A 14,032-nucleotide genomic window follows, 5' to 3' on the forward strand; every position below is an offset into this window, starting at 1 on the left:
ATAGTTACCCCACAGCAGGGCTGAGCCCCAAACTATACAACCTACTACCTCACCCCAAAGGGCCGTCAGTCTCGGTGCTGGGCTGGACTTCCTGGCTTCCGGAGGCAGCTCCTGGGGGAGGAAGGGGCCTGGGGGCCTGGGGAGGCCACCTGGTGCTCAGGACACAGCGTCTGGCCTGGGATACCCCGACAGCAGCCTCTGGGCCGCTGGTGTCCCCAGGACAGTCCCCACACTGGTGAAAGAGGAGGCTGGGAAGATGTGGGGGTTTGGGGGTCACCTGCGGGTCCCCCGGCCTTGAGGGCCCCCTGGGGACAGGCTGCTGGGTAGCAGAGGCCACAGTGTCCCCAGGGGCTCTCTCGTGCCTTGGGCACGCATCTAGGGTGTGTCACGTGTCCACCTGGCTCCACCAGCACGGCCTCTGCCCGGCCAGTGCGGCCACCAGCAGCCCTGCTGGCACTGCGTGGCCCCCAGGCATGACCCCCTCACCCCTGGACGGGGCCCTCTTCAGGAGGCCTGAGCTGGCTTCACTGCGGGAGGGACCACAGAACCTTGGGGAGGGTGGAGGGGACAGGCAGACGGACAAACAGACGGACAGACAGGGCCCCTGGGCAGCTGGCGCCTCCCGAGGCCAGCCTGGCAGGGAAAGGGCTGTGGGGAGGGGAGCAGTCGGAGCTGCTGGCTGGGCACAGGACAGGTGGGGCTCACGGAGCGCTGCTCACCGTGGGGTGGAGCCGGCCTGGACACCAGCTGACCACAGCCAGCGCCACGTCAGCACTGCCTGGGCTCTGCGGAACGGATGATGAGCTGTGCACCAGGAACCCATCTGGGCGGAGTGGAGGTCTGGGGCGCAGGGCCCAGCTCAGGAGCAGGGGCCGGGGCGTGGGGCTGGCTGGGGCAGAGCAGCTGGAACACTTAGCTTCCTACCCGTGACCTGGCTCCATCACGCTGCCCTACCCAAGGTCCACAGACTCAGAAACTACCCAGCCCTCCTATCACGGCCCTCCTGAGCAAGCCTCCTCCTCCAGGCAGGCACCAGGCTGGGCTGCGACAGCATGCTGAGGCCAGGATCACCAAGCCCGTCTCCCAAGGTGGAAGCAGAGGGGCTCTCCTTCCGTGGGAGGTGGGCTGCCTTCCTCACCCGTCCCCCGCACAGGGCAGCTGTTGTTCCCTGGCCGAGACGTGGGCACCCGATACTCCCCCTCCGAGGAGCAGCAGGGAAGAGCCTGGAGACTCCAGAGCTGGGGGCCGCGGGGCAGAGAGAGAAAAGAGAACACAGACAGACAGACCAACTTCCTGGTCTACCTTGGCTGCGAAGGAGAGGCAGGTGTGACTCAATTCCCTCATCTGGCCTGTGTCTCAGGCTGGTCCTCCGTCATGGCGGGTGGTCTGGGTGTTATTAGGATCCTACCAGAGGGCTGAGCGTCGGGAGACGAGGCTTCCCGTGGGTGAGCGGGGGGGGGGGGGGATGCATGCGACGGCCCCCGGGCCCCCGCATCCTCCTGGCGCAGGCCTCCCCTCCGCCGCCCCGGCGCTGCGCAGCTGGGGGGAAGCCGGAGTCGGCCGGGGCCAGCGCTGGGTGCGGCTGCCTCCGGAGCGGCCGCAGGACCAGGAGCGTGGCTCTGGGGAGGCACCGTCCAGGCCAAGGCAGTCATGGGACCCGGCACCCCCTCGTGAGGGTCTGTGAGTCTGAGGCAGGGCCTGGAGAAGAGCAGGGGTGTGGCTCTGACCCCCGCACAGCTCCCCGGGTGACGGCCCCCCGGCCCTGCAGTCCAGCACCCTGCTGACCACCTGGTCAGACAGCTGCACACGGCTGCTCCTGCACCAGGGCCATCTCGGGACCTGTCTGTGGTTAAAAACAAGAGCCAAGAGCAGCAGCTTCAGAGAGCCCTGGCTTGCAGCCCATCTCTCCGGGAGGAGAACGTGACCTCCCGCCGGCGGCCAGCCTGGCACTGGGGTGGGGGGTGGTGGCTGGTGCCTCACCACCCTCCTCCCTGAGCCCCGGCCCGCGTGCGGCTCTGCCGCAGTGTGCAGAGGCGGCGAGGGCTCCGGGCAGGGCTCCGGGGGTCGGCTCCCCATTCACCGCACTCTGACCCACAAAATGCTCCCCAGGGTCGGTGCCAGGGCAGGAAGGCCGGGGAGACAAACCCTAGCAGGGAGGGCCCGGCCTGGCCAGCCTGACCGGCTGAGGAGCCGGGGCACTTGGGGTCTGCCAGGCCGGGGCGGCGGCTGGAGCCTCAGCGCCTCAGCCCGCGGCGGAGCGGCTGGCAGGCGCAGGTCGGGTGGCCGTGTCTCCTTCAGCACCAGCCCTGCCCGCGCTCCCAGGCGGCCCGGCTGTCCATCGCTGCAGACCTGGATGGGCCTCTTCTTCCACCGTGCCCCTCCCAGGGCAGTGAACTGCCCAGGGCAGGGCCCTCTGCCCCACAGTGGGCTGGGCCCCGTCCAGGCCCCGTCCTCCTGTGTCCCGCCTTCCATCATGGGGTGAGGCCAACCCCGCCCTGGACGGGTCCCCTCACGCCAAGCCCCGTGCCCAGCAGCCAGGCATGGATCCAAGGCCTCTGGTGTACTCCCATGATGCCGTGGCACAGGATCTGCAGGCCCCCTCGGCCCACAGCCCACTTTTGGGGTGGGATTGCTGCTTCTGACAGGGTGGGCAGAAGGTTCTAGTCCCGCGTCTGGGAGAGCTGCCTGCCGGTCGTCCTCAGGCCTGAAGGCCAGAGTCTCCTTTCTCAGCGCCCTTCCCTCCCAGCCAGCCCCGCGGAGGGCCGGCGGCAGGGCCGGCGGGCCCAGGGGGGACCACGCTCCCCACACAGCTGCCAGAGACAGCAGTCAGCAGATGCCCTGCCAGCTGCCAGCTGCCGTCCTAGGCCCGGCCCCGGCCCGGCAGTGCGGGCCCCGGGCAGGGTGCTGGGGTAGGGCTGGAGTCAGGCTGGCCAGGACAGGTGTGAGGGAGGCTGGCTGGGCAGGTGGCCTTTTCAAGGCCAGGCAGGACGGATGTCTGGAGAGAGGGAGCAGACAGACGGCTTCACCCTAAAGTCACCTCAGGCTTGGCTCAGGACCACTGGGAACCAGCCCCCCACTCTTCAGGCAGCCCCCCCCAATCCCGGCCGCCCTGATTAGGTTTCTCCCATAAAGCTCTAGTGTTTCTGCTCAGCAGGCCGTGCCAACAATGGAGTCTGGGAAAGATGGGAGGGGGACTAAAGGGAGGGGGGCAGGTCTCCTGCAAACAGGACCCATAAAGTTAACAGAGAGACATGTGCCGGGCAGGCCGTGCCCCGGCTGGATCTGGGGCAGAGAGCCCACTGTGCACCATTTCAGGAGGGACTGGGAGAGGACACGCGAGGCGCTTCATAAAGAGACCAGGGACTCCAGTCACCTTCCTGGGGAGCCAAGAAAAAGAGTCAAAAGCACTGCACACAGGTCCGGGGCATGACAAGATCCCATTGACTTCAAGATAGCCCCAGTGTGCTCCGGCCTTCCTCTGCTCTGTCTGGTAGGGTCTGCGTGCCAGTGCTCAGCCAAGGCCGGGCTGAGCAGACGGGCGCACTGGGTAGGGCTGGGCTGGGGTCTGCATGCCAGTGCTCAGCCAAGGCTGGGCTGAGCAGACGGGTGCACTGGGTAGGGCTGGGCTGGGGTCTGCGTGCCAGTGCTCAGCCAAGGCCGGGCTGAGCAGACGGGCGCACTGGGTAGGGCTGGGCTGGGGTCTGCGTGCCAGTGCTCAGCCAAGGCCGGGCTGAGCGGATGGGCGCACTGGGTAGGGCTGGGCTGGGGTCCGTGTGCCAGTGCTCAGCCAAGGCCGGGCTGAGCGGACGGGCGCACTGGGTAGAGCTGGGCTGGGGTCCGTGTGCCAGTGCTCAGCCAAGGCCGGGCTGAGCAGATGGGCGTACCGGCGGCAGTGGCAGCTGTGTTCTACCATCCGGGCCAGCGGCTGCGTGGCTCTGGGAGCCCTGGGAGAGGAGAGAGGAGTCAGGGAGGGCCGGGAGGCGCCTAGCAGACTTCCCTGGCACATGGAGTCTGCATGTGGCCTCTTCCTCCAGCCAGGACCTGACCCAGAGCTTCGCGGAGAACACAGAACATCAGGGAGGGGGTGTCCCTGGCACCGCCGCCCTGCTGCCCGGAGAATCAGTGCCACTCCCCTGGAAAAGCATTATTATCAGCCAGTGCCTTCTTACACGGGGTGCTCTGCCTAGCTCCCAGAGGAGGGGATCGTGGCTGTGGGCGGCGGCCCAGGGCTGGCGGGGTCTGGGGGGGTATCCCCCCGTCCCCTGGAGCCATGGGACACCGGGAAGTCCAAGGAAGGAATGAGCTTGGTCACAAGAGTGCAGAGCTGAGGCCTGGGTTGCGGGGGGGGGGGGGGGGGGGGGTGTGGAGCCGCCCAGGCTGGAAGGCGGCTGACAGGAGACCCCGTGCCCGGCCAGGGGCGTCACCGCCCGGGGGCACCGGAAGATACCGCGCCCTTCCACTGGGGGCATGAGCCCCAAGCAGACGCTCTCCTGCTGACAGCGCCCCGGGAGCCTCTACCCAACAGACAGAACCACCACGTGGCCCTCCATGAGCGGGCTTGCGTGGCACTCTCGTGGACCGCGTCTGCTTGGTGGAGCAGCCAGCGGCGCGGCACGGGGTGAGGGGCCAGGCCACCGCAGCCGCCTTGCCAAGGGCTGGCTGTGCCAAGGCTGGGCAGGGCGAGGGCTGGCGCTGGGTTCTGTCCAGGCTGCTGGGGCCAGGCAGTGGGCAGGGGTCGCCTTCCCTCTCCTCCCGCTCACGGCCGCTGCTCGTCCCAGCTACAAAATGGCAGCGGGCCGTGGCGGCCATTTTGTGAAATCTTGGAAGACAAAGGCTCTGGGAACTGGAGGGCGGGCGCAGGGGCGCCGCAGGGAGGGAGGCGAGGAACACCCCCACTGGAAGCTGGGCCTGCCCTGCATGGAGGCCAAGGACGGCCTGGCCAGAAAGAGGCGTTTAGGCAGAACTTTCCAGAACCCTCCTCCTATCCAAATTCCTGGCCATCCGAGACTTCCAAGTGCTGGGGTGCCCCTGGAGGTCAGCCGTGAGACACGAGGTCTCCCAAGCCTCCCTTGCCCAGGACCCCTGGGGGGAGAGGGCGGCCTCCAGCCTAGGAGCCCCAGTGCCGAAGAGCGGCCGGCAGGGCCAGGGCTCCACAGTGAAGGGGAAGATACACAGCCCCCGCCCGGGGGCCTAGCCATGCGAGCCCGGCCTACTCACCCACCCCGGCTCAACACCAAGGGACTGTCCACTTCTGGTCAGAAGGTGACCAGGCCTCTGCAGGCCCAGCCTGGCAGACAGCGCCCTTTCAGAGAGCAACCACAGACCTCCCGAGGGGCGGCCAGGGGGTCAGACAGCCCGGGGGTCAGCCCAGGAGGGGGTCAGCCCAGAGAGCCAGGCTGGGGAGGTCAGGACAGCACAGGGGGCTCTGGGAAGCCCATGGGGTTCAGGGTCTCTTAAACTCGTCTGTGCATGTTCTTGGCAGATGTTATTCAGAACCCCAAAGTTCACACAGAGAGCACTAGGGGCTACAGGTTGGGCCTCCTGGCCTCCCACTCCTGGCCAGTGCAGAATTACATACCATGAGAATGGCAAGCCCACCTCACCAGACAGGTAGACTGAGGCCAGGAGGCTGTGCTGGCAGTGGGGCCACCAAGGCCGGTGGGGCTAGGGAGGGTGGGGGCGTCTGCAGAGCTGAGCTCAGCTCCTGTGGGACGGCGCCCATGCCATCCCTACAGGTGGGGTTGCCATGGTGACAGGGCAGCATCCAGGGTGGGTACCCGGGCCGCCGCACTCCTGCAGGCCACCCATCTGCAGTGCTCACTCAGGACTTCTCCTGGGGGGCGGGGGAGGGGAGGGGCCCAGCAGCCACAAGGCCCTGGGTTTGAATCCCTACAGCCCGGAGCCAGGGCTCTCACAACATAGAATGCACCCCTGGGTACCCTCCACGCCCGGGTCTGGGAAGGGCGCACCTCTGAGGACAGTTCCAGGGTTGCGACCCTGTCCGTGTGAAACTGGGTAGAGGGTGTTACACAACGCACCAGGGCTTGCGGGGTGGAGCTGGGGGCCTCAGGACATGGTCGTCCAGAGCCTTTGGGCCTCTTACTATCCATGGCTCCCTAGGGAGCCTGTCCCCAAGGCAGCCTGAGGTTCTGGGGCCAGCTCTCTCCTCTCTTCCTCGTGCCCACTTCCCTCTCCTCTGCCTGCATCCCGTGTTCTGCTCTGTCCTGCCCTGCCGTCGGGGCTCCCTGGGCCTGCTCCTCTCCCAGCCTGCTCCTGGCTAGGGTCCCATGGAGACCCTGGGGCTGTAATCATCCAAGCGGGTAGTCTAAAACTGCCCGGGGGCCCGGCTGCTTGAGGAGAGAGGGCTGGATGTTGGCAGCCCCCGAGTCAAGCCCATGGGGTAGCCATGACCCTGTGGCAGGCAGGTGACACAAAAACAACGCAAGCTGCCCACAGTCTCTGTCCCTCAGGCCGTGCTGGTCACCACGGAGCCTCACACCCGCTGGTCTCAGAAGATGGCCCCCGTCCTCTTTCTGGGTGGTCCTGGGCACACCCTGGACTTCTAGAAGCCCCATCCCTCTGCTTCAGAGGCTGGTGGGGGCTGGGCGAGGAACTGCCACGTGTCAACCCCGCCCCGCCCACCTGGGGGCGCACTCGCATGCAGACAGACAGCCAGGCCTGACTCCCACCAACCCAGCGCTGCACTGGCCTGCGAGGGGCGGTCTGGGTGAGGCGCCTGGCGGGGAGGGGTGGCCGAGGGGAACACTGGAACTGGAAGAAAGAAATCCTGTCTAGGTCTCGGGGTGCAGCTCCAGGGGGTGTGCGTGTGTGCACACGCGCACACTCGCGTGCACAGAGGCTGCATGCCCCTCATGCATGCCTTGTGGACTCTGGTCTGCCTGGCACTGTGGCCTCAGCGGCCTGGGCACAGCTCAGAAGCCACCAGAACCCAGAGATTGTGGCAGCCTGTGGGCGGGAAGCCTTCCTGTCCATGAGGCCTTGTGTTCAAATGCCAGGCCTCAGACACAGTGGCTGCTTTTTCCCTAAGAGACCCCAGTCAGCCACAGTGGGTAGCTGCAAGGATGTGGATTAGGGGACCAGAGAGATGCAAGTTCAAGGGCGGGCTCCGCTCAGGCCTAGTCCATCTGGGACAGCATTTGTATCCAGGGTTAGGAGGCTCTCCGGACAATGAGTCACCCCCTTTCTCCCAATTTCCTCAGCTACTTGTTTTGGTCTCTGAGCTGTTCTTGCCTGTGGAAGGGCTTGAGCTGGTGAGCACATACGCCTGAGATCCCGTCCTGCCGCATTTGGTGAGGGTGTGTGGACAAGCGGGGCTCGCTTCCAGCCTAACCCTGCTGCTGGGCTCTGCTTGGGGCCTTGTCCTCTCTTGGGTTCCTTACAAGGGGAGGTCTGGGTGTCCTGTGTGTGTGTGTGTGTGTGTGTGTGTGTGTGTGTGTGTGTGTGCGTGCGCGCGAGCGCGTGCCAGTCCTGGGCTGTTCTCAGCTCGGGGTGTAGCCACTGTCCCTGAGCTTCTTTTTGCTTAAGGGTAGTGCTCTACCACTTCAGCCACAGCTCCCCTTCCAGCTTTCTAGGGTTTTTTTTGGTTGTTTGTTTTGTTTTTTGGTGGTTTATTGGAGATAAGTCTCATGGACTTTCCTGCCTAGGCTGGCTTTGAACTGTAATCCTCAGATCTCAGCCTCCTAAGGAGCTAGGATGACAGGCGTGAGCCACTGGTGCCCAGCTGGATGCCCTACTTTTAGGTATGAAATCAGAGTCCCAAGAGGGACGGACAGAGCAGTGGAGGTGGGGGCTAGGACACCAGAGGCTCCCACCCCAGGCTGTGGCTCAGCCCCTCCTGCATATGGCTGTTCCCAGGCGCTCTCAGAGCTGGGAACGGCTGGGCCTGCGCGAGGGGCTGCAGGATGGGGAGTTCACTGGAGCCTCCTGGAAGTGAGGACCCGGCTGGAGAGCCTCAAGGGTCTACACCAGGCCAGGCCTTGGGCAACGGGCAGGGCAGGCCGGGTGTCCCGTCTTGCCCACATGACAGGCAGCAGACTAGGACTACCTGTTGTGTCCTTGGCCACCTGCACCGGCCTGCTGGCTGGGCCACTCCCCCTGCCCAGGCTGGACGCTGACCTGAGGCCATGTGTCCCCAGAGGACCTGGGTGTCTGCCATGAGCCGACTGCACTGGGACAGCGCATCCCTGCTGAACAGAGCGGCCCAGGCCCAGGCCGCCGAACCCACCTCTTTCTCAACTCCAGCACGCATGCTCCAACCAGATGAATCTAAGCTGGTGATTGGGGTGGGGTGGGGGTGGGGGTGGGGAATCTCTGATGAGGTCCGGGAGGCCCAGGGGTCAGACACCCACTGGGGAAAGGGGTCTGTGTTCCTGGGCCGCAACTCTAGCCACCTCTAAATGGCGCCCTGGGCCTACTCACCTAAGCCACAGGTACTCTGGGGTTTACTGCACACCCTAAAACTCCACCTGGAGGACCTTCCGGTATTCCTGCTTCTCCACAGGTGGTGCTCTGACATGGGGCCACAGTCTGCAAGACACAAGGAAACGAAGGTGTCAGCCTGGTAGACGGCGTCTCGTGGGACGGGGCGCAGGGTGGTTGCGGCCCCTCCCCTCCGTCTCCCAGCAGCACCCACCACCTCCTGCACATGGCGGACCATCTCTCGCTGTGGCTGAGGAGCTGCCCGGGGAGAAGACTACAGGACAGCCACGTCCAGTGGGCTGCCCGTTCTGGCCTGACACGGCCCCAAGCCAAACCCCAGGCAGCCCAGCACGGAGCAGCCTGAGCCCTAACGCCAGCCCAGCACGGGAGGGTCTGATGGGTCCGAGACCTGTCCTCACCCACAGCCCCCCGGCACCCACAGCTCCTACCCCCACGCACCCAAGTGCTGCTTCAGGGCACCTCCTGCAGCAGGCGCAGGTCCCTCAGATTCTGCACACGGGGGCTTGCGCTGCCCGCCCGGGTCTGGAAGTTCTGTGGCAGGGGCATGGCAGGGCAGGTGCCCGGTGCCACACCTGGCACCAACAGGAAGTGAGTGCTCCACCATCCACCCAGCCTGGAACCACACCTGATATCAGGGTGTAAGAAGCACGCACAGGACTTTGGGTCTTTCCCGAGTGGGGACTTGAGGGATCACCGAGGGCCAGGGAGGACCGAGGGTAGGAATGAGGCTCGGGCCCCGGCGCCTCCTCGCCCCACACCCCTGGGCTCCTCACGGCCACTGGTCCTTTCCCACCTCCTGGGCCGCCCAAGGCCCAGGCGTCTGGCGCCGTGGACTCTGGGTTGTAAGACGGCTTGGCTGGCCAGGCGCATGGGCCCCTCTCTCACCCCTCCGAGCAACGTCTCTAGCCTCCTTGAGTTGAGGTCTGGAGACCACAAGGTCCACTGCAGACCCTCACAGATGGACCTGGGCCCCGTCCAGCTTGCTCCCCTTCTCTGGAGACTATTAAAATGGGGCTCTTGCAAACAGAATCAGAGATGCGGGGCATGCCCTGCCTGGCCTTCAGTGACCAGGTCTTTGCTCCTCAGAGGAGGAGGAAGAGGGGGTACGACCAGGTCTGCGGCCATGCCAGGCCCTAGGTGACAGCCCTGCGGCCATACCGCCCTTGCCTGGATGGCTGGACGCCCCTACTACCTGTAGCATGAGCCAAACAGAACCCTGTCTGGGGCCCCAGGGCGCATGGTCCCCTGCCTGCCACCCCCCCCCGCAAGGGTGCCCATGCACAGGGCCCACACTCCCCTCCGGGCTTGGCGAGAGACCGACGCCCTCCCCAGAGCTGCTGGCACACCACAGGAAGAGACCCACACAGCGCAGGGGGCTGCAGGGCAGGCGCCGGCTCGGGCACTCTGGGGAGCCCACAGACCCAGCTCCAGAGCCTCTCTGGTACGTGGGCAGACTTGACCGCTCTTGGGCCAAGGTGGGTGTTAGCAGTTGGGTTCAGGGCGGCAGGTGCGGGGTGGTGAGGCAGACAGGCTGGGCAAGTCCACAGCAGAGTCCGTCCCGTAGGAAAGAGACGAGCCCCACGGGCCGCCCCGGGCACCCCGGGGTGCAGCTTCTGTGGTGTTACTGGTGTGGAGCTCTGGTTTTCGGAGGAGGGATGGCTCCGAAGGCTGAGACGCCAGCCTTAACTCTGAGACAGGGGTGCTGGCCACTCGGGAGCCGGGACCCCAGTGACATCAGAACCCCAGAATGCAGCGCTTCCACGGGGGCTTCCTCTGGGTTCAGAGATGCACGGACCCCGACCATCCAATGTTGGAATGCTCGCTGGCCCTGCGCCCCTTTCCCCATTGTGAGGATCAAACAGCAAAGCTCATGACCGCCGCATCCGCAGGGACCCCACGTGGCCCGCTCCCAGTTCCAGGCCCGGGGTTCCTGGAGGACAAATGGTGTGCTATCTACCCCAAGCCCCTAAATCAATCAGAACAGGGCACTGCTTCCTCTCAGGTCGGTCCGGGCGTCTGTCCCCAGAGGTCACTTGGGACAGGGTCAGCCGGGGCCATTTCATGATTTGAAGTCCATGGGGGCTGGTGTTGAATCTGTGAGCCCTCCCCGCCCCGGACACAGTGGGGTTCAGTGGGCAGAGCACCTCTGGCGACATGCAAGGAGTTGCTGCTGGCGGGGGTGCCCACTCACATCCCTTCCTGGCCTCTTCTACAAATGGCCGCCTCTGGCGTGGGCCTGGGTGACTGGGGTGGACACTGGAGAGTGCCGGCCATGGCCGAGGCTCTGAGCCCCAGCCGCGCCTGAGACCCACGAAGCCACAGCAGACATGTGTGGACGGACTGTCCCCTTTGCCGCGGGTACCAAGTCCCCAGAAGGCCCCAAGTCTTGCTTTGTCTACTTCTGTCCTGTGAAAGTGCTTCCGCAGGGGTCACGTGCGGGAGAGACATCCTCCCCGCAAGCGAGTTCCACGGAACACCCTTGTTTAAAATGGGGAAATTCCATGGAAGGGTCCGGGCCAGCCAGCCCGGCCAGGCTGTGCCCATGCCCAAGGCAGGAGCCTGGGAGGTCTTCAGAGGTCAGAATGCACTGGCAAGCTCTGGGCAGCCGCACCCTTTGACGCCTGCGTTACCGCCCCCCCCCCCCACAGCTCCTCACGCTGGCAGCGGTGTGGGCAGGGGGCCTAGGGCAAGCCCTGGGCACAGAGCCGTTGTCCCTGCAGGGGCACAGGCTCTGGTCAAGCAGGGTCAAGCAGAATCTTCCACACCATAGGGCCCTCGGAAGCTGGCCTCTCCACGCTCCTCCCCACCTCCTTTTTTTTGTTGTTGTTGGTTGTGGGGCCTGAACTCTGGGCCTGGGCGCTGTCCCTCAGCTCTTCAGCTCAAGGTGAGCGCTCTACCACTTGAGCCACGGCACCACTTCTGGTTTTCTGAGTGTTTTATTGGAGATAAGAGTCTCAGGGACTTTTCCTGCCTGGGCTGGCTTTGAACCGCGATCCTCAGATCTCAGCCTCCTGAGTAACTAGGATGACAGGCGTGAGCCACTGGTGCGGCTCTCCTTCTCTTTAAGCAGTCATGGGGCTTGAACTCAGGGCCTTGCTGGTAGAGAAGCGCTCTACACTACAGCCATGCCTCCAGCACCTGCTGCTTCGACTATTTTTCAGGTAAGGCGCTCTTTGCCATGGCTGGCCTCAAACCACCCTCCCCCTGCCTGTGCCTTCCTTCCACGTGAACTGTGATCACAAGCACACACCACCACATGCAGATTCTTGACCGTGATGGGGTCTAACTTCTTTCCCTTGAATCGGGATCTTCCTGACGTCTGCTTCTGGCGGAGCTGGGATTGCAGGCAGGAGCCCTGCCACCCTGAGCCCCACCTTGATCACACGGGGCCGTGTACATGACTGCAGGGCAATGCCGGCAGAGGCAAACCCGAAGCTGACTGCAGAGATTCCTGCAGCCTGCCAGACACGCGGCAGCGTCTCACAGCCCGCTGCTAACACCCCACAGATGTCAAGTTCAAGTTCACCCTGGAAAAGCTAGCCTCGGCCACAAGTCACCTGCGCCCCCACCTGGGGGCGTCCACACATGATACTGGTACCCTGTCAGTGAGGCGATGGGTCCAATTCCAGGCACAGACAAGGAATGGCTGGGCGCGCATCCGCGGCGTGGCGGGGGTGTGCTCAGCAGCCATGCCCGCGTGGAAGGCAGGCTCGTGGAGCCCCCAGATCACCTCTGCTCCTTCTAAAGAGCAAAGGGCATCCTGGTGGCTGGCGCGCATCCGCGGCGTGGCGGGGGTGTGCTCAGCAGCCATGCCCGCGTGGAAGGCAGGCTCGTGGAGCCCCCAGATCACCTCTGCTCCTTCTAAAGAGCCAAGGGCATCCTGGTGGCTGGCGCGCATCCGCGGCGTGGCGGGGGTGTGCTCAGCAGCCATGCCCGCGTGGAAGGCAGGCTCGTGGAGCCCCCAGATCACCTCTGCTCCTTCTAAAGAGCCAAGGGCATCCTGGTGGCTGGCGCGCATCCGCGGCGTGGCGGGGGTGTGCTCAGCAGCCATGCCCGCGTGGAAGGCAGGCTCGTGGAGCCCCCAGATCACCTCTGCTCCTTCTAAAGAGCCAAGGGCATCCTGGTGGCTGGCGCTGCCCCTCCCCAGCCCCCAACACGTCTCTCTCTGCAGGAAGAATAACGTGATGAGGACGTGGGCAGGTCAGTTTTATAATTATCATCTTCTTTCCCTTGCAAAAGGGCTGCTGCTCACTAAGCAAGATTCTGAGAAACGTGGGAAAGAGAAGGCAGAGGTGACTGCTCCGTCCTGTGCCCCCGCCCCACACAGGAAGCAGACCTCCCTCCCGGGGGACTGGCATGTTGTGTATGTGGTCATGCACTGTGTCCACCTGCCCTGGAGGAAGCAGCCCCGCGTGCCAGTGCTGCTGGTGGGCGGCATAAGCACCCACTGTGTTACAACACCAGAACTAGTACCATCCAACTAGGCCAACACCACACCGCCTGTGCCCTGGCCGGTGATGAGCCTTGCAATGTGTATTTGCTTATTTGGATGTTATAGACACAAGAAACCTGCTTCAGATGGAGGGGACCCAGGCCCTGTCAATCCCAGCGCACAGAAAGCAAAGGAAAGACAGAGGCCAGAGAGCTGTGATGGTCCAAGGAAGGGGGAGGGAGGGGTGGATGGGGTTAAGTTACCAGGAACCAGCCTCTATTAGGGGAGGGCCTATCAGAGGGCCAATAGCTCTCCGTCTGTCCCTCCCTTCCTCTCCCCCTTCCTGCCCTCCTTCCTTCCTTCCCTTCCCTTTTCTTCCTCTCCCCTTTCTCTCTCTCATCAGTACTGGGGCTTGAACTCAGGACCTAGGCACCATCCCTTAGCTTTTTTGCTCAAAGTTGGTACTTAAGCCACAGCTCCACTTTCAGCTTTTTGGTGGTTAACGGCAAATAAGAGTATTATAGACCTATCTCCCTGGGCCGGCTTTGAACTGTGACCCTCAGGTCCTGAGATGCTGCCAGGGGCTCGGCATCTTCACAGGTATTCTGTGCTGGGATAAGCAGGGCTCCGTGAGGTCACCCCAGATGACAGATGTCACAGCACAGCAGAGAGCAGAGCTTTGTCTAGTCACCACGCCTGCCCAGAGCCCTGCTCCAGGAAATGCGGAGAAGCCTGGGCGCTGGGTACTGCCTGCTGGTCTCCCCCCCCGGGGGTCTCCAGGGCGCAGTGGACGGAGAGGGAGGGGCAGCAGAGGCGGCCCGGACGCCCGCACGCCTTGCCATAAATCACCACGCCGCGCTTCATAATTATCTGGGTACTTAAGCTCCTCTGTCTTGTCTTCCCCCTTTCCCTGGGGAAATTTCCTTCATTTCCTGCATTACCCCAGTCTCCTCTATGTCTAAATCAGGCCCGGGCCAGGTTGCAGCCTGTCACTTACACCAGCCCTGGCAGCCTACCTCTGCTGTGTGCGTGTGGTGTGTGCATGTGTGTGTGTGTGTGAGAGAGAGAGCATGTGTGTGTGTGTGTGGTGTGTGCATGTGTTGTGTGCGTGTGTGTGAGAGCATGTGTGTGTATGCGTGT

At 64.2% G+C, this 14,032-nt stretch overlaps 1 protein-coding gene across 1 annotated transcript in view; it reads right to left on the reverse strand.

Moving 5' to 3' along the window:
• Nucleotides 1-3,364: 3,364 nt before the first annotated feature.
• The window catches only part of LOC138811906 (basic proline-rich protein-like), a 28,062-nt gene continuing 17,394 nt past the window's right edge, over nt 3,365-14,032 (reverse strand). Inside the window, exons 2-3 of the mRNA XM_069999865.1 lie at nt 8,440-8,547; nt 3,365-3,944 (exon numbers count right to left, since the gene is read on the reverse strand). Coding sequence (XP_069855966.1) covers nt 3,907-3,944; nt 8,440-8,547 — 146 coding nt within the window. The 3' untranslated portion in view covers nt 3,365-3,906. The remainder of the gene's footprint in view (nt 3,945-8,439; nt 8,548-14,032) is intronic.

This window comes from Dipodomys merriami, unplaced genomic scaffold, assembly GCF_024711535.1.
Source record: "Dipodomys merriami isolate MVZ:Mamm:240054 unplaced genomic scaffold, mDipMer1.0.p SCAF_55, whole genome shotgun sequence".
Lineage (NCBI taxonomy): Eukaryota > Metazoa > Chordata > Mammalia > Rodentia > Heteromyidae > Dipodomys > Dipodomys merriami.